General features: G+C 47.8%; 3 protein-coding genes across 5 annotated transcripts in view; all 3 read right to left on the reverse strand.

Annotated features, from left to right (window-relative positions):
* Positions 1-5008, reverse strand: part of LOC122629969 (titin-like) — a 28399-nt gene extending 23391 nt beyond the window's left edge. For all 3 annotated transcript variants that reach the window (XM_043813923.1, XM_043813922.1, XM_043813924.1), the window contains exon 1: positions 186-5008. In XM_043813923.1, coding sequence (XP_043669858.1) covers positions 186-4902 — 4717 coding nt within the window. In that variant the 5' untranslated portion in view covers positions 4903-5008. The remainder of the gene's footprint in view (positions 1-185) is intronic.
* A 64-nt stretch (positions 5009-5072) lies between these two features.
* On the reverse strand, positions 5073-7497 carry LOC122629864 (myosin heavy chain, muscle-like). The gene is made up of 2 exons (XM_043813708.1): positions 5212-7497; positions 5073-5087 (listed from the first exon to the last, which is right to left on the reverse strand). Exons 1-2 carry the CDS (start codon positions 7495-7497, stop codon positions 5073-5075), a joined length of 2301 nt encoding a protein of 766 aa, XP_043669643.1.
* Positions 7498-7607: 110 nt separating this feature from the next.
* Positions 7608-20034, reverse strand: LOC122629970 (muscle M-line assembly protein unc-89-like). Its single transcript, XM_043813925.1, has 15 exons — positions 19744-20034; positions 18818-18959; positions 14878-15178; positions 14159-14339; positions 13831-14081; positions 13604-13748; positions 13312-13524; positions 13037-13219; positions 12738-12938; positions 12454-12590; positions 12040-12376; positions 11622-11912; positions 10688-11414; positions 7823-10561; positions 7608-7751 (listed from the first exon to the last, which is right to left on the reverse strand). The coding sequence occupies exons 1-15, from the start codon at positions 19754-19756 to the stop codon at positions 7742-7744; spliced, it is 5871 nt and encodes a 1956-aa protein (XP_043669860.1). The 5' UTR covers positions 19757-20034; the 3' UTR covers positions 7608-7741.
* Positions 20035-20264: the final 230 nt, after the last annotated feature.

The following is a 20264-nucleotide window of genomic DNA, read 5'->3' on the forward strand; positions in this document are numbered from 1 at the left end:
TTCCTCTTTCTTCACACGTTCCTCCTCCTCGAGTTTCAGTTTTTCAGCTTCCTCCTTCTTTCTGCGTTCCTCTTCTTCAAGCTTCAGTTTCTCAGCTTCCTCCTTCCTTTTACGCTCCTCCTCTAGTTTCAGTTTCTCAGCTTCCTCCTTCTTTTTGCGCTCCTCCTCAAGTTTCAGTTTCTCACCTTCCTCTTTCTTTTTACGCTCCTCATCTTCTAGTTTCAACTTGTCAGCTTCCTCTTTCTTTTTACTTTCCTCCTCTTCAAGCTTCCGTCTCTCAGTTTCTTTACTTGTGCGTTCTTCTTCCTCCCTATTTAGTTTCTCATGCTCTTCCTTTTGTTGACCTTCTTCTCCTTCACGTTTGAATTTCTCAGTTTCCTTCTTTTTTAGATTTTCATCCGTTAGCTCTTCTTGCCGTGATTGTACTTGATCCGTTTTTTCTGTATCTTTCATTTTATCATCTTTTCGTTCTTTCGTGTCACTTACTTCACGCGATTCTGCCCTATCGTCAGGTATCCAAAGAACTTTTCCGATCAATAATTTATCACGCAAATCATTGAGACCCTGGAATAGATTACGAAGGGGCTTTTCCAATGCTTCTAAACGTTCGCTCGTCACATCTTCTTTGGCTTCTATGGACGCTATGGTATCGTCCAAGTTATCCAAATGTTGAGAAAGCGGTTGAAGTATTCCAACCTTCTGATTCTCGTAAATGTCCGCAGATTGTGGAAATGATTTGGACGCGTGCTGCTTCCTAAGGGTAGCAATGGATTCATGGATTTTACCGAGCGACACCATTATCCTTTCTTTTTCGAGCGTACCTTCTTCTTGAACTCTCACCATGCATTTTTTCAACTCTTGAAGAGGCGCGTTGAACGTCTCTAATTGTTCGCATTCGGTACATTCATCAATATCAGCTCGTCCAATTTGATCCCGTATCTCATGTTCTACACTCTCGAGCGACTCGTTAATACCGACAATGACGTCTATTAGTTTGATCGATAATTTGGTCATTTCTATAGATGGCAACGTATGCCGAGTCATCGAATGAACTGCCGTCGGATTTTGTTGTTCCGTTGATATCGTTTCTAAAGTCGCACAAAGATCTTTTAACGGTTTTTCCAAGTTTTGAAGGTACTCGGTCGGGGAATCCTCCACCTCTAAAATGGTCCGCTTTAATTCGACCAGTGGCAATCTCAAGGTACTCATAACGGTTTTATCGACTTCCGAGCCGTACAATGGATCAGCAAGTGGTTTGCCGATCGCTTGTTCCTCCACGATAGAAATACATCTCTCCAAATTTGAAAGAGACTCGACTATTACTTCGATGTTAGCTTCCTCTTGGTCGACATTTAAGCCGGCTTCGTCTCGTAAGAGAGAAAAGCTGACGGAAACGGCTTTGAGCGGATCGACGAGCGTCTTCAAAGCTTGATACTCGATCCCGCGTTCGACAGCCGTCCCTTGTGGTATCATCTCCTCCCCAACGTTCGATATCGCAGATATGATACCTTCGACCGGTTCTATCAACTTCTCAACGATAATTCGGTCCTGCGTGGTAATTTTACTCGGTTCGTTCGCCTTGACCGTATCCGCTTGAATAGCGGTAACGCGTTCACAAATTTCGGCTATCGACTTTTCGATCTCTTGTAACGTCGTAGTCGCCACGCATTCCTTCGTCGTCCAGTCGGCTTTAGACAATTCTTGCGGCAAGGGCTCAACGTCCGGTGATATGACTCGTTCTTCTAGCACCAAAATGCACCTTTGAAGATCGAGCAAAGGTTCGGCCAGCACACTCAATACCGCTAATTCGTTTTCAACGGGACGTTCCTCCTGCAAGCTTTCGACTAGTATTTGATCTTGAATGATCGCGATCGAATTGCAAACTTCTTCGAGAGGCTGAATGAGAGGATCGATCGACATCGCCGGACCCCCATCTTCGCCGAACGCTTTTTCTCTCGCCGATTCGATAGCCAGTTTTTCCTCGATTACCATGGCGGCAACGTTTCTCAGTTCCAACAACGGTTTCGCTATGGACTTCGTCAAGGAAGCGTCTTCCTTCGGGGTAAAAGGTGACGTCGTCTCGGTCGTTCTTCGTTCTTCGACGACCAACGCCAAGAATTCTCGCAATTCGTCGAGCGGCCTCGCGAGAGTCCTCAGCATCGTGTCTTCTTCCTCGGAAAAGGGCGAAACAGCCTCGGTGGGGCTTTCAACGGTGCCTTGCTCGACCGTCATCGCTCGCGTTACCTTCACAGGAGACTCATCTTCCGCTATGTCCGCCCAAGTTTTTAACGAAGACGCACCTTCGGACATTGTGTCGGCCGCGGGCTCGAAGATCGCCCGTTGATCGTCAACCACGGCGATTCTTTCCGCTAATTCGTACAAAGATTTCGCGAATGTCTCCAACGCGCTTACGTTTTCCCTATCTGATAATTCGTGCAAATTTTGCTCGCTCGCAATCTCGCCGACTTTCTGGATGGCCGCTATGGAGGCTCTTAATTCGACCAACGGCTCGGCGATCGTTTGCATCAACTGTGACGTATTTCCGTCGCTCTTGGACGCGCTCTCTGCTCCTCCTTCCAACGTTACTTGCTCTTGTATCGTCGCCAGAGTTCGATCCATTTCCTCGAGTACCGGCGAAAGGGACAATATTTTCGCGCCTTCTTCGCTTACCGGGAGATTTGCCGTTTCCTCTAGGATCACCCGTTCCCTGTGCGTAGCAGCGACAAATATCTTCTCCAATTGTTGCAACGGATCCACGAGAGTACTTAACGAACTTGCAGGCTTTTTCTCTTCCGCGACTTTCATCTCTTCGGTTTCGTACGTTTTTCCCAGTTCGATCGTCGCTATCGATTCTCGCAAAAGACGAATCGGCGATACGACGTCCTCGAGTATCGCTACGTTTTCCTTTATCGGCGTTGTTTTACCGGACCCTATATCGAGCGCTTTTGCGATTTTTGGCTCCAAAAACACGACCGCGCAGTCTCTCTTAACTTCCTCCACGGTCTTCGCCAAATCTTGCAAAGCCGAGATCGGGACGTTAACGAAGTCCGAAAGCCGTTCGTTGGAATCTTCTACGTTCACCGATCGACGAACGATCGCTATGGACGTTTTGAGATCTTCCAGAGACTCGTTAGCCTTTTGCATCAACGACGAACTTTCGGTACCCTCGATCAAAGATAATTTCTTCCGACCGATCGTAAGACATTCTTCGGTACGATGTACGAAAGTTTTCAGGTCTTCTAACGTCGTCGTCGCGGTCGATGATCCTTCGAACGGAGCGTCTGAACGTTCGTCAAGCACGGAGAAAACTGTATTTTCCAATTGTTCCAATGGCTCGACCCATTTGGTTAAAGCGAACGCAAGTCCAGTCTCCTGCAAAGTACCCGTTTCTTCGATCTCTGACTTTGCCAAATCCATGATCGCTTCTCGCAACTCTCCGACAGACGGCGTCGCCGCCGCACGATCCACGTCCTTGCCATCTCTCGTTCGAGCAAGGTTTTCTTCTTTGATCTGTCTCTGCGAGTCGACGTCGACCTTTCGATCTTTCGCTCCTTCCGCAAGCACAGCGAAACGTTCCAAGGGTAATGCGGTAGCTCCAACGGTTGGTACTGAGCTATCAAAGAGCTGCTGCAACGTCGCAGTCGAATCTCGTAATTTTTTCAGAGATAACGCCACTTCCGCCGTCGTTGCTACCGACGTAATCTCCGAAGGGAATGAAGCGACGGATTCGAGCGTTACCCGTTCTTCGATCGTAGCTATCGATTTTTGTAACTCCTCTAAAACGAGTGCGACGTTGGCTCGTTGCAACGTGAACGGCTCCCGTCTCGATTCTTCCGCGCTCTCATCCCGCGCAGTTGCGGTCTCCGCGACTCGAGTCGCTAAGAGTCGCAGCGATTTTTCCAACTCTTCCAAAGGACGTGCCAACGCGACTTGTCCTTCCTCCATTCGAGAAAGAGATCCTCGTAACTCCTGGACCGGACCGATGATATTCTCGACGCATTTAACGTACGTACTTTGCATCGAGATCGAAAGAGATTCTTCTCGATCGACCGCAACGATCGCGCGTTGTTCCTGAAAATCTTGCTCGTCTTCTACATACAGCGTTCCTTCGTTGCTCACGTCTTCGGTTTCAGCAATCACCGATCCCCCAGACGCAACCGTCGACGTATCGAACGTTCTCAACGATTTTTCCACCTCGTCGATCGTCTTACCACCGTGGTCTTTGTCTTCTCTAGCCTTCTCCGGAGTCTCTGCAGCTTCGCGCGTTATCCCTTCCGTCGGGGAAACGGCGGAAGTTTCTAACGCCTCCTTTAGAACCGGTTGTAAGTCGGCGACGAGCGTTTCCACGGATGGTCCCGCTCGATCCGTTTCGGTCGGTTTCGCGACCTCGACGATCGTTACCGATCTCGCGTCGTCGATGGCGCAAACGGTTTTCCTAAGAGTAGAAACGATCCCGACGAGATCCCCCATTGCCGTTGATAATCCGTTTCTTTCTTCCGTCGTTAATCTCGATATTCCTTCAACCTGTAGTACCGCCGAAAACGATTTCTCTATCGACTCCAAAGGCTTTGCGAGATTCTTCAGAGCGAGGAGGGATTTTTCTTTGAGTTCAGGTACAAGATGTTCTTGCGTCAAAATAAGAATACTAGCTGTAGCTCGTTCCACGGTATCCACGGAGTTGATTATATTCGAAAATAGATCTTCCGAGTTGGAGTATGCGGAAAATGCGGGCGAGCAACGTATGGAAACGCTCGTCGCCCGTAAATCATTCAGTATCTGTATCAAAGCCGTTAGCTCTCGTATTTTTCTATTCTCTTCTTCGGACTTAACGGGCAGCGCTTCCTTCTTGGCCGAATTTATAAATTTGGTTAAATCTCTCATAGGCGTTTCCAACGTTCTCATGCTCGAGACTATTCGTTTGATTATTTCCGTATTTTTATCGACTCGTACGCTTTCTTTCGTTTCTACGAATTCCGTTTCATCGCTCTTAATGGCCTTCGCCGTTTCGGCGCTAGCGTTTGCCACGCTCGTTTCGTCGCTCGTTCGCTCGTCCGGCTTAACGTCCTTTCGCGTTAACGTATTTTCTCCTAAAGATCGTAACTCGCTCGAATTTCGAGAAATCGATTCCGTCGCGGTCGTCGCTGTTTCTTCTTTCGACGTATCTCGTCGAGCATCCAAGCCGGCCGGTAAAATCTCTTCGACGATCATTACGCTTTCTACTTCCTCTTTGGATACTCGAACGATCTCGTCGACGACGACAGTTTCTATCACGGTTACGACAGTTTCCGTCGGCATCGATTTGGGGTCTCGGTCTTCCGAATGTTTTTTACTTTCGGCCGACATCTTGGATATTTCCGAAGGAATTTCTTCGCAAGTTTTGTCCCCTTCGTTCGGGATTTTTTCGATCGTCTGAATTTCACCGGAGTCGTCTACCTTCGTCGTTCCTCGTTCCACCGCATTTTCGGTTTTCCGTTCAGTAATACCTCCTTCCAACGTCGTTTCATGATTTTTTTCTTCTCTCGCTCCTGCCGTCGATCGATTTTCATCTTTTACATCTTCCCTCGTCGCGGTCGTCTCAAGCTTTTCCTCGATCTGCTCTTCGAGTTTCGATTTTGCTCCCGATCGATCGTTCTCTTTAACGCTTTCATCGATCGCTTCGTCAATCGCCGTTTCTTCTCGTTCTTTCGCACCGAGTCGCTGCCGAGACATCTCTCGCTCGATTTCTTCGTCGGGTAAACTCACAAGGGGCATTCCCGTCGTTCCCCGCGATTCGTTTCCAACGTCTTCTTCCCGCGCTTTCTCTCTCTCCTCCGCCGTTGATCCGTCAAGATCTTCAAACTTGTCTCCTACCTTCTCCTTTCCTTCGTCCTCGTCTTTCTCTTTTCTCGTCGTTAAGCCGAATCGTTCGGACGTCGCAGGCTGATCCTCCGTCCTTGCTGGAATAATTGTGTCTCCTTCCAGCGTGCTCTCGTCCGCTCCAAGTCGAGCCTCCGTTCCGAAACTTTCCTCTTGGTGTCCCTCATCCGTCGATTCTACTTTCCGTTCCGTCGTCCTCTTACCAAGCGTCATATCCCGAATGCTGGTTATGGATGTTTTAACGTTCTCCAACACCTCCAAAGCGGCGGAGAAAGTCTCTACGATGGACGAGCCTTCCGACACGCCCTCGTCGATCAGGCCCGCTCGATGAGAGGACAACGAATGTGCCAGATCGGCGATCGCATCGGCCAAATTTTCCAGCGATCCTAAGGAGGTGCTCGTAAACGGTGCCGTTACATCGCTGCGCTCTATGCTCTCCTTCAGAGCACTCAGCGCTGACCGAAGTTGATTCGTCGGATACAAAAATCCTTCGACGATGACTTCTTCGTCGACGAACTGATCGGAAGTTTGAGAGAACTGGGACCGGGACAAAGATATTTGTTTCTTAAGAGGCTCCAAGGATTTCGCGATGATCTTCTGAGGAGACTCTTCCGTCCCTTTTTCCAGATCGTCGATCGTTTCTCCCAATCGGTTCAACGATCCCATGAAATAATTCTGGAAACGTATGCTCGCGCTACTCGGTCTTGGCGTGTAATCCGCCCTTTCCACTTGATTTCGAACGGACAAAATGGCATCGTTCAACGATATCAGCGATTCCTCGATGAAGCCACCGTCCTCGACGGTCGCTATTTTTTCGAGAATGTCGCAGATTTCGAGACGAAGTTCCTCGACGGCCTTTAAGATGACGTTTTTCCTTTCGTCGAGCAGCGTTGCCTCCGGAACTAAACTTTTGCGGCTACTTTTGACCACCGAGAGACAACTGAGAAACTCTACCAACGGCCCGGTCATCCTCCTCATCTCCTTTATTACCTCCTTACGTCGATCGAGAATTCGAGTCTGCTGCGAGCTCGCGTTGACGACTCGTAACAGCGAATCTATCGGTCCAACGAGAATTCTCGCGACGTCCTTTTCCAACGTCTCCTCGGGGATCGTTTCGAGACCTCTCATCTGTTCCTGTATGCTTTCCAGCGGTTTCGATATGTCCCGGAGATATCCCAAAATCTCCTTTCTCGAGCTTACTTCTTTCATGGCGATCGGTATCCTCGCTTTCGTCGCGTCCAATACTCGAACGAGTTGCTCAAAGTTCTCCCTCGATCGGTCGTTTCCGCTTATTTCTAGACTCGGAAGTAGAACGTATCTCTCCGTGTCTTCCAGGGGCCGTTCCAGGCGATTCAAGATCGAAAGCTCCGCTACGTCTAATTCTTCGGTCGAATCAAGAGCTTCCTCGATCATAGTTAAAGGTTTTAACAAATGATTAATTATCGAAAGTGGTCCTTCGTCGTAACCAGGAACAACTCGTTTATCGCGATCGGACAGTTCCGTTCGTACGGTAGAGATCGTTTTGCAAAATTCCTCGAGAGCGATGCTCAGTTTGGTCTGAGGAATCGTCATTACTCCCGTCGTAGGTTCTTCCAAATCCTCGATGATACCGGTAACTTCCAATTCGACGTTTTCGAGCATTTTAGACAGGGAAACTGTAAAGTCCTTCGTAATTACATCCACCTCACGATTCGCGCTTCGACGAGTTTGCTCGTCGAGCTCGGTTCTGAGCTCGCTCGGCTCTACCACGACATTTCCCTCGATTTCCCGCGTTATCTCCGGCGTTCCCTCCTCGATATTTTCTTCCAACGTCTGGACAACCTGTCGCAGCTCCCTTTTATAAAGCGCTTCCTTGATAGATATAGGTATCTGATTCTCTATCTCTTCAACGATATCTAAAATCAAACAAAGTGATTCCTCCCCTGCGTGGTCTTCCAAAACGCGTGCTATAGTCTTTAAAAGGTACCTCATTGGTCGACTCAACGTTTCCAGAGCAGAGAGATCCTCGGGCTCGTGATAGATCGAGATCGCGTTTTTCAATCGGATCAAAGGTTCCCGAAGTTCGGCCAGAGCTTCGATCAGGCTTCGATCGCTCGGTGGCTCCGAATAAGACGTTTCTATAGCGATTCTCGTAACGTCTCGTCTAAGTTCGTCGACCGACGAGCTCAGAGCGGACGCTTCTTCGTCCCTCGTACTGTCCTGCTCGAACGTCGACGACAGCCAACTTCTTATGGGATCTAAAGAACGACTTATAGTATCGGCCAGTACACTCGACGACGTCTTTTCCTCGCGGCCTCCTATCGATTTGCCTTTTTTCTTGGAAGTTTCCTTGGCGATCAAGGTTACGTCCTTTTCTATTTCCTCCAACAGCTCTACCACGGGAATAATTTCTTCCAAAGATTTGCCGGCTTTCGCAATATCCTCCATCAGTGTTTTCAATCTACCGATGGGATTTATCAAATCGTTCAATATTACTACTTCCTCGACTTTGTGATCTTCGGTCAACAATGCCCGCTGCAAAGTCAGTAAGGGCTTTCCCAATCTAGACACCTCCTTCGTGATCGTTTCGTCGTCCTTTGGCGTTTTCAAGGTAGCGATCGCTACGGCAGAGCTCGCGACGTTCTCACGTAAGGCTTCCACGCAATTGGCCAACAACGACGAGACCCCGATCTCCTTTTGTTTCTCCAGGACCGACGTCAGAGAGTAATTGATGCTACCCAATTTTTCGTCCACGTTAAGATCTTCCAATTTGCGATCGTGCATGGTATCTATTACGATATCGTCGACCACCCACGCCGGCATCCGTGCCTGAATTTCCTTCATTATCTCCAAGATCTCTCTCGTTTCCGCTTTCATCGATTTCGTAAGGTTCGACGACGAAGGAGTAATTAAGATCATTGCCATCGTGTCTTGCAATCTTCCGATCGACGTCGACATCGTTCTCTTCGTCGACACGGCCAATTCCCCGAAGACGCTTTCGTCCTTGGACGCCAGCATAACTCGAAGATCCAACAGCGGTTCCTTGACGTCCGTCAGACAATGAAACATTTCGCTTTCCTTCGAGGACATCGCCGCGTGCGCCGCATCGGATATGCATTGTCTTAGATCTATCAAGACCGAGGAAAATTCGTGCGTCACGAGCATCCGTTCTCGAGCGATGCCACCGTTTACGGTCGACTTGATATCTTCCAAGTCCTGAATAACGGCACTCAGAGTCGCCTGAACCTCTATCAACGGATCGAGAAGTTTCTCCGACAAGGTTGCGTCCCGAGCCGACAAAGACGACGACAAAGATCGCGCCTTGTCGCTTTCCCGATTCACATCAGCTCCTCGAATGATATCTTCGATATTCGAGCAAATCGACAGAATCGGTTGAACGACGGACGCGAGATTCAACGATTTCGCAGCGACGGTCAAACGACTTACGGACGGAGCTAAAAGTTTCAATACGTTGGCGGAATCTTTGATGGTCGACACGTCCGTCAAGGTGTCTCGTAGAACGTTCAATTGCACCTCCATACCGAGCAACGTTTCGACGGCATCGACTTCCTTTTCCCGTGGACATAATTTTTCGTACGTCTCGCTAATTCCGTCAAACACGGCCGCGAATCGAGGATCCAACGAACCGGATATCGTCTCGTAAATTTCAAGAGCTTCCCGAAGCGCCGATCGCGTATCTTCGAAGACGTACTTGCTTTCCTCGAGAAGGCTATCGTCCCTCGACGCCTCGCATTCCTCCTCTTTCTTCTCCGTTCCTCCTCTCTCTTGAAAATCGAGAATTTCCACGAGCGCGTCGTTTACGGACTCTCTTAAGGAGGCTATCAATCCGGCACGACGTTCCGTAATAACGTCGCCCTTATTTTCATAAGTCTCTAACGCGACCGTCAACGTCGCGAGCTTGGCCCTTAATTCTCGAACAGGTTGCAACAGTCGATCGGTCAGCCGAGAATCCGCTTTGCCTGGACGCCGTTCGGTCGATTCCGTCCGATTAATCGCTCTGACGGTATCCTCGATGGATTTTGACAAAGACTCTACGAGCACCGTGTCCACCGTCTCTATCGTACCCGTCGTTGGATTTATCGAAACATCCTGCAGGAGTAAGTTGAACGTCCTTATAAGTTCATCCAAGAACGAAAGCAACTCGACGGGTTCTCTACCCTCCTTGGAAAGACTCTTCAAACTTTCGTCCAATCGCGAAACGGCACGGCGCATTCGTAGAAAAGACACCGGTTTTTCTCCCCTCGCGTTGCCAGTCAACTCGTATTCGATTCTAGTCAGACCCGTCAGAATTTCGTCGACCGGATCGGTCAAAGACTCTAAAATTGCTATTACGTCCGATCTCTGTGCTTTGAAGCTTCGTTGTCGGTCTATCAATTCGATACCGCGAAGAAGTTCTTCGGTCGGTCCACCGACACCTTCCAGCAGGGATATCCTTATCGTTTGACCGACAGACCTGTCCTCCGTATTTTTCAAAGCTTCAGCCTCTATCGAAGACACTTCCTCGCAAAGAGTCTGAATCGGTTTTACGATCCCCTCCAAAACTACATCTCGCGATCGTTCCTCGCTTTCGAGCTCCAAAAATCTATCGTAACGATCTATGTCGACCAAGGAATCGCGGATCGCGACGACGGGTTCTGTCAATCTTTTAATTTTATTTAAAATACGCTCTTTGTCGTTCCTCGACGACGACTCGTCGGATGCCGTCGTCGAGACTCTTTCGTGGTCGTTTATCTCGGCGAACGAATCCTCGACGTCGACTCGAGGTCGCGTATCGATCGACTCGGTGCGCTGACAAAATTCATCCTTTTCATCCGATATCTTCTTCTTCTTCTTCCTCCTCCTCCTCCTCTTCTCCTCCTCCTTGCTTCCATCGAGATCGGCTGCGATCGATGACGTAGACTCTTCCGAGACACTTTTCTCCTTCTTTTCTTTTCTCTTCGGCGAGCGCCTCGTTTCTTTCGCTTCGAGAGACGGATCGTCGCTGCTTCTAGCTACGTCCGCGCTGGATTTATCGCCGGCGAGGATCTCCCTGTTTTCCTCGTTCTCGCGAATCGCTGATTTATTTTGTTTATTTTGTTCGGAGATAGAAAGTCGCGCGGACGACAACGCGTCCGCGAAGGTCGTACACTCGCTGTCGTCCAATCTTTCCGACGAGAGCGGTGACATCGGTCGATCCTCGTCTTTTCGCGCGCTGTGAAAACTCTCCGATTCGAATCTCTGACTCCTCTCGTCGCTCTTCTCCTCGCTTTTAGACGAGGAGCGACTCGTAGACTTCTTTCTTGGCGGTCTCGTCGGCGGCTTCTCTTCGCCTTCCCAGCTATATTTGGCCGATCTCTTCAACGACAAAGATTCGTCTTCCGGAGAAGAGAAGACTCTAGTCTGATCGTCCATGATCGAGACATCCTCGAAATCCGCTTCCGTCCTTAGATCGTCGCCATCCTCGGCGCTGACGAAATAATCCGGCGAAACGTCGATCACGACAGCCTCCATTAAAAGATTACCGGAGGTCGAGCTCTCCTTAACGAATCTCATCGGTGGCAATTCGATAACGTTGTGCTCTAAAAATTATTCCAATCTTACCTTCTACCTTCCATCGTTCGCGAGTCCCCATTCTTTTCCCGATTCGTTCGTACGCTAATTAACGTAATAACGCGCGAGGAATAGATACGATCGGGTGATACGATTTAGGTTATTATTTCTAATCTTTTCTTTACGTTCGATCGCACTAAAAAAGGGATAACCAACGAGACGTGTGAATCGCTTACCCGTGACGTGCTCGGATAATTGATCGGCGTACATCTCGACGATCTGCAGAGCTTCCTCTTCCGTAAGATCGGGAGTTTCGTAAAGGCTCACCGAGACCTCTTTACCGTCGAAACTGAACGATACTTCCCCTCTGTCGTCAAAAGTGACGGAACGATCGGTCTGCGGGGTATCGTACAATTGAGACGTCCTCTCTTCGTGAATCGTCGAGAGCGACAAATTTCTTGCCAGCTCGTGACCGTTCGGCGACGATTGCGCGTCCTCCTTCGTGTCCTTCCGAGCATTGACTTTGTCTGAAGCACACGCATCGCGAATACGCGCGTAAAGTACCAGTAGTCGCTTACGTATCCACGCGTTCTACCGATGCATGCATTCTCGGGTACGAGGAATCAACGGACAAAGAAAAGATTTTGGCGTTACCTTCGAAACCTAAAAGGGAGGCGGAACTGCTGACCGTACCCATGCAATTGATAGCTTCGCACGTGTAAGTTCCCAGACAGCAGGTGCCATCCTGGCCCGTGATTATTCTGTGTATATCGCCTGGTTTCAATTCCATGCCGTCTTTATACCACTTGAGAATCGGTTGGGGTACACCGATCACTTTGCACTCCAAATTAACAGCACCCTCCTCGGACAGTATCGCTCGCAAGCCCTCCAAGAATTTCGGCTTCTTGTAATGTTTAGGAATGATTAATTTCAGAAAACAGGAAGTAACGCTGTGCCCGTAATCGTTGGCAGCCACGCATTTCCATTCGGCCTAAACAGATACGGCGATTAAACGGATATCGTTCAAAGGACGTATCGTCGTAAGAGTAATGCGATCGATTAAATTACTTGATCGGAAATTTCAAGTTGGCGGACTTCGAGATGACACGTGCCAAGATTCTCCTTGACCGTACGGAATCTGTCACCTTCGACCACCTCCACGTCGTCTCTGTACCACGAGAGAGCTGGTTCCGGTGAAATGCTCACTGAAAAATTATACGAATTGGCCGCAACAAGTCACGCATCGAATCGTATGATTATACGATCGATATCACGTAATAACGCAATAACGGGTATCACGTGATAGCGGCTGATGTACGATAACAAAGGTATAAAATGAAAAATTGTCCAACCCTGCACCGTGAATCGGAATAATTCCTCGTTGATCTTCGCCTCGCAACTCCTTAAACCTCTGATAAACTTTGGTGGCTCGTCGGAGCTCAAAAGTTGAAGACGTTCTTCCTCGTTCAGCTGATTCTGAATATCTTCGATCGTCAACTCCGCGGTACTCTTTGCCTCGCCCATACAATTTCTTGCGATGCAGCAGTAAGAACCTGTTACGAACATTTCATCTCAGTTTTCCCTTACACATCTCGGTTCGATCGGCCTTTGTACAAACGTCGAAATACGAAATATCGATCGAGACGCAAACCTAAAGAGTTGGTCCCCGTTAATTGGTAAACGTCTCCTGGTTTTAATTCCTGTCCGTCCTTGAACCACCTCAGCAATGGAGTTGGAAAACCCACGACCTTGCATTCGAAGGACACCAATCCTTCCTCCGTGAGAACCGCCTTCAAGCTCTCCATGAAACGCGGTTTCCTGTAGTTCTTTGGAACTTTATCGAAAAGAAAGAAGAAAAGGAAAAAGAATTGTGAAACGATACAAATCGCTGTGGCGTTCGATAGATATTTCGTCAAAGTTACTCACTGATCATAGCGACATGACACGTCGTAAATTGTTTAACATTTTCTGTGCTCGTTGCGACGCACTTCCATTCGCCCTCGTCCATGGCTTCGACCAATCTCACTTCTATCGAATAACCACCGAGACCGTCCTCCATCACGTGATACTTTTCGTTCGGTTCTATGCGCCCTTCTTGATTGTACCACGTTATCGATTTTGGCCATGGCGGTACGTGAACTACGTATTCGTCGAGAAACACGTACGACATAAAATCGCGTAACTCGTAAGCAAGCAAATGTCTGACGTAGGATCTTACCTTGACACGAGAGGGTTACGGAATCGCCGATTCTACAACATTCGTCCCGGAGTATTCGTTTGAACACCGGCGGTGGTCCTGAACTCGTTAACGCGTCTGCCGGTTTTAAGGAACCCTCTCGGCTACCCTTACCAACGACGTGTACCTGATCAAAAACAGCATTAGTTTTCAAAATACCTATCGCCGATTCGCGAATATGTCGCGTTATCGTTCGACATATCTTTCACCTTCGAAGAGGAATATGCCGTGCCCATGCAATTGTCGGCTTCGCAGGTGTAAATCCCCAAAGAAGTAGGATCGTCAGGATTTGCCGTTAGCGCGAAAACGTCGCCGGCCTTGATCTCTTTGTTGTCTTTGAACCATCTCAATACCGGGGTTGGTACGCCAACGACTTTGCATTCCAACGATACAGTCCCCGTTTCCGTTAACAGAGCTCGAAGTTCTTCCACAAACTCTGGCCTCTTGTAGGCTTTCGGCACTGCAAAGGCACGAACGAACGAATGGCAACGAATTACAACGGACGAATTGCTTTACAAATATATCGTCGACCATTACCGATGACGCTGAGATGCGACGTGCACGATGATCTGCCGCTTTGGTTTTCCGCCATACAAGTCCAATTACCTTGATCTTCGACTTTTACCGGTGCAACGTCGACGCAATAAAAGTTACCCTCGTGTACGAAGGAGAATCTCGATCCCGCTTGAACAGGTAGATCGTTTCTGTGCCAGGTTACCTAAAGTTTTCGCGTTAAACGTAAAAAACGTATCGTTGAACTATTAAAAACGTACCTCTTCTTCGTTCTTTTTTGTTTTCGATAAAAGGAAAAAAATAATTTCTCCGTAATATAAATTACGAAGACGGTAGAAAAGTGAGTTGTAAAATAGAGAGACGGAAGGAATGTGCCGAGATCAGAGGCGCGGCGTAAGTACGTGTGCGCGCGTAATAATATACGCTTGCGGGCGAGTGGTAGTAATGCGAGGCGCGCAAGAATACGTAACAATTTTCGTCCCCTCGTCTTCCGTCGTCGCAAGCTCGGGTCATGGACCTCTGCTATCCCATTCGATTGCGCGTTTCCCGTTTCGTCTGCTGGTAAAAGACGAAGAAGACGAGCCGAAATCTCGATAATTCGCGGCTCGGTGACGCGGTCCCTCCTTCCCGGATTACGTCCCCGGATTTTTCAAACAATCACGAATTTTCTTGTTTTCGCGACAATTTGAAATTGACACGAGAAAATGGTCTTTGTCCGATAAGATAAGTCGTTGTCGACTTACCTTCGGATTCGTGGAGCTTCGAATTTCTACGAGGAATCTCGTTCTGGTGCCAACTTTGACCGCGAGGTCCGTCAATCTCCGAAGAAAAATCGGCGGTTCGCCTTCCTCGTAACTGGGCTCGTCGACGCGCAAATGAATTCTCCTGGTGGATCCTTTTTCGAAAGGTTGCCCGATCTTCGTCGCTACCAGAGCATACTGGCCGGTGTCGTCCTTTTGCGACTGTTTCAACGTTAGTTGCACGATATTGCCCCTCATTTGCAACCGATACCGATTCGATGGCATCGGTCGATCGCCGCGTATGCTAGAGTAGAAAAAAGAAGGCATAAGTGAATAAACGAACAAATGAAAACGAGGGTCTTCGCACGACGTTCGTATTTTAAAAGCGATCGTAGAAGAGTTCATTCGTCGACAATGTTTATTCGCGTCGCGAAAAACCTACTTCGAACGAGTGTCAACGGCAACACTTTTCACTCATAATTTTAGAGCGATGCGATAACAAGTCAGTCGATGGCGAGTTGTTTGCGGATGCTAAAATTTCATGAAGATCTATGGCCGAGTCTCGCTCGCTTCCCCAACGAAGAGGCAAAAAAAGAAATAGATTGGCATGGGCAGGTACGCGTCCGTGGTTTCTTGTAACAGCGAACGAAATACTGCAGCATACTAACGTAATGTTCTATCTGGTATTTAAACTTCCGCTCTGCTGCAAATGAATAAACAGTTTGGAAATGTTATGGTTCGACTCATCCACTGGCAATGGTTCGAATTCGAAAGCATCTCAATGCTCATACCTTAAATTCAGACGAAAGAAAGAGATCGATTAAAAATACTCACGGGATAAATTTAAATTCGTCAATTACGTTCGAGGGGAAATATTTCTTAATTAGTCACCGGACTAAAGTTTTTACGAGGAGTTCGATGATCCCCGAATCGATCCCCGGGCTAGCAACATACGACCCTGACATTGCAGATGCAAATGAAAGAATGGCGTCTTGTCAGAAAGGGACAAAAAACGGTCCCGAAATTACGATCCTTTACAAACGAATAACCCGTTCGCCGTTCGGCGATAATCCTTGAACGAGTCCTGTTATTGAAATCTTATAATTAGCAGCTGTCAAAGCAGAACGGTAAATAAAGTGCATCGGTATTCGATCGAAGCAAAGCGTGCCTTTGACACATTTCAAACGACGCCGGCCTCGAAACCGGTCGTTATTTTAAGATTAACGAATCCGTCTCGTCATCGAGCTCTTCGAAAGGAGAGATCGACGACAGCTAGAAGAAAAGGTAAAACGAAATAAGAGAAACAAGAGAAATTCGTCTAGCGCTCGAAGAATCGTATACGTATCCGCGTGCAACGAATACTCGATAGTCTTTTGCGTCAGTTCCGAACTATTGCACCACATATTTTCAACGGTGGTATTTCTAGATCGCCAATGGATTTCGTTCGGACAGAATTATCTCGGCTCGATGAATTTGAGAAAATTGACCGATTCGAGGCGGCGATGGGTAATAATAATCGGTAATAATAATGATGGAGTAACCGGTTGAAGTGTTGTAAATGTACGCGCGGTTCGTTCTTTTTTCGTTGTTGTTCGCTTAAAAAGATGACGAAAATAGGGCAGTAGATCAATGCCAAGACGAGGTGCGTTGGACCGTTCGTAGGCTTGGAACGCGTTACCCCGACGCAAAGCGCTATCAATTTTTATTTAAAAACGAATAGAAAAATGTTCTAACGAGCTTTTTCCATAAAAACGAACGATTCGATGATCGTTCGGTATCTATCGTCTGCACACGCGCGATCGGTTAAGAATCGTTACGAAACACCTAATCGGACTAAACTCTTACGGTCTAGCCGACCGCCATCGAGAATGGATAAAACGTAGAATGGATAAAAACGAGGGATTCCGATATTCGAAGTACTTAATATCGCCGAACAAGCGCGTGCGTAAGTAGAAAGAAATATATCCCCCGTGCCGTTTGACATTTCGCGCGGGCGCGTATTTATGTAAGTACTTGGCAGAACGTAAATTCTGCGATAAACGCTTTTGCACTCGTGATCGTGCGTCGACCGTAGCCTTACGAGATAAACAACGACATAATTAAAAGTTTAACATTTAGACTCGTGTGATTTATTAGGTGTTCATTTCGTGTCTCGTTTATGCAACATTATATGCGATTATCATACCGGTATCCCGAGCCATCGGAGGAAGTTCCTCTGGCAGGTTTGCCATTACCATCGGCGCACTTACAACAATCGCTTCCCATTATCGAACGTAGATTCGATCAGTTTTCAACCGAAAGCGCACCAGATTCATCCATCGAATTCGATATTTTCACGATTTCACGATTTCGACTCGTAAGACGCGCAAATAACACCAATTAACGTAACATAGTCGAAGGGAGAGCTCTTCCTCGAGATCTCTACGAACATCCTTTTCTATTTGAAAAGGCGATTTCGACGATAGCCTCTAAAGAAACCCTACTGGCATTCTTCGATATTTCGATCGACGCGACGACCCTGTGCTCCGCGAGTGTCATCGACATTTATAGAGATCTTAACAAAGACGTATGTTTTCGCAAAGTGTGAGATAAGACCGATCGTACGCGCAGGATCGTTGAAATTTACAAATTTACGAACCGATGAGCGCGATGTTACGCGTGATTGAAATAAAGAGAAGAAAAAAAGGAAAAGGGTAAAATCGAGCGGAGGAGGGTGGCGCCGATCGCCGAGCGATCGAGCTATCGAAAATTTGTCGACGACAACGCTGCTTTAGATTATCGAATGAGATCGATCGTAGATCCTCGAGGAGGAAAGATGTTAACGATTCTCTCCTTTCCGCTCGACGCTCGTCGATCGTCGCGACGCTCCCTCGAAAGACTGATAGCGAGTTGGCAGCCGCGGATAGTCTCTACCCGATTTTCCACCTCCACGATTGCTTCCGTTTTGACTATATAGACTAGAGTAGGAGACTAGACGAATAAGTGGACACGTTTAGAGCGCCTCTTCCGTCATTTCGCGAAAATCTCGAGCTCGGTCGAATTTAGCTCGTGCCAAGTCGAAAGCGACATAATGGTCGGACGGTTACAATTAGAAAAGGGAGAAAGAAAAACAGACGGACGGATAGAAAGGGAAAAGCAAACGAATAAAGTAACAAAAATAGACGGTCTGAATGAAAAATACCGATAGGGGGGGGGGGACGAAAGAAACGAAGAGAAAAATTAGAAAAAAAAGCAAAAAATGACCTCATCGAACGTTCGTAATCACCGTCGAATTTTTCCTCCGCGGAGACCCGATCGCGACGGAGAGAGAGAGAGACGCACAGCGAGATCGCGTGCGAATGGTCAGGGACCAAGATTCTTTCCATTCAACTTTTCCGATCGTCGCCATCTTTCGATACCTAAATCGAAGGAACGCGATGCGGCGATGGTTCATCCGTCACCCTTCTCGTCTTATTTAAGCTACGAGGCTGGATGAGATCATAACTGTGTTCTAGAAATAGGCGAAACGAAAAGTGAACACGCGAGTGAAATTCTTTGCCGTCTCGCAATTAGATAAAACTAGGATTTAGCGTAATTAGAGAAAAACTCGATAGCCCCGTCGGAGCACGGAGATACGAAACCGCCGAGATCTACGACCCTGGCATTGGAACGCTCCCGCGAATATACGAGTATGTATAGTACCAAGGTATACGCAAAAGTGTCGCTCGTAGGATCGTACGACGAATATAATTCCGTTCTTCGCGAAAATTAAACGCGCGACGGACGAAAATAAACCGCGTTTGATCCTTGGCACGTTTCAAGGTTTTACATTAGAAATTAGGGCCAATAGTCCAGAACGAACGATAACGATAGGAGCGGAGTCTTCACGTTCGATGGCTTCTTCCTCGAGGATACGAGGGACCTATAACATTGAGATACAATAAACATCGGCTCGTCCACTTACAACTCCAGCTGCAAATCGTCCGCATCGTCCGTCGATCTCAGTTTCAATTCAACGACGATATCCTCGCCGATGCGACCTTGCACCGCCAGGATTCGATCTTCCTCTTCCCATCGTGGTGATATTTGAATTCTCGATGTACCATCTGTAAAAAAAAAAAATGCCGATTGTTGAAAAACACTTTACGTAAACGTAAAAACACAGATATTTCTTGCGTTTGTCGTACGATCGATGAATCGACCGGAGATAACGCTCTCGGTGTTGCTTCGAAGAAATTCATTATTCGAGAACTACCTGATATTTTAAGACTCACGTGCTCCGCAAAATAGTCTACGTGTGGCAGTACCTACGTGCAAAACTGTAGCATAAATATAGATACGTAGAGAGAAAGCATGATAAAAAGAGGAAGAGAGAGGAGGAAGAGAGGGGTGGCGAGAGAGAGAGAGAGAGACAGAATAAAACGAGACGTTCTCCAAATTTTACGGCCGTATCTTCGCAAAAACTTGATTTTCTTTCCAAATTTCACGGTTGCGCGATCGTCTGCCGCGGAATTTTAGTTGCGAGCACCGACGGCACGCGAACCTAAGCAACGACCATGTAAATAAATAAATGAAACTTTCGATAGCGATCGTCGCACGATTATTCGATTTCTTTTCCGAATCTTCGTCGGCTGCCGGTATGAGTTTTCACTACTAGTGGAAACTACGAGATTCAACGCGAAACGCAAAGCGCTCGCATTTATTTACAATCAGGTATTTGCCCGTGGATCATTGCCGGGTAAAATTAGATACTTGTATTTTGTAAATTTTTCCGAGCATTCCGGCGAAGCGTGACATCCTAGCGAGTTTCTCCGACTATCCGAACGCAAGAAGCGTCCTACTCGAATGTCGCGTAATATCGATTATCGAGGAAGAAATTATAGGTCTTACCTGTTAGAGTCATTACGTTGAGCGTTACGAGGACCGGCTCGTCCTCGCATTGACATCACTCGTTTATCGCGGAGGAACTACCTGTCCTCGGTCTCTCGGTCGAGTCGAACCACCGGCGCACCACCACCGCCACTAGCAGCATCGGCAACGGCAGAGCAACGGCAACAGCAGTCGTCGTCTCTCTTCTTCTCCTCTCGCACCGAACGTCTGCTGACCCGAGAGACGCAGCAAGCACACCCTACGCCACGAAATTCAACGGCAGGAGGCCCTGCTCCGATCTAAAATCGGAGACAGTACTCTCGGCTTCGTCGTTTTAACGAAACGCGCACATGCGCCGTACGTGGACCCCGCATCTCTCTGATGTAACTTGCCAGTGGCGGCGCGGTCGCGGCCTTTCCTCCTTTCCCTGATCTCAACGCAACGTTCTGGTCTTTTTGTCTTTAACTTTGCCTATATCCGCATCGTTTCGCCAGTGTATCCGGGCTTTAGCGCTTTCCTCCAACTTCCCGTTCGAAAATGTT

This window comes from Vespula pensylvanica, chromosome 6 (assembly GCF_014466175.1).
Source record: "Vespula pensylvanica isolate Volc-1 chromosome 6, ASM1446617v1, whole genome shotgun sequence".
Lineage (NCBI taxonomy): Eukaryota > Metazoa > Arthropoda > Insecta > Hymenoptera > Vespidae > Vespula > Vespula pensylvanica.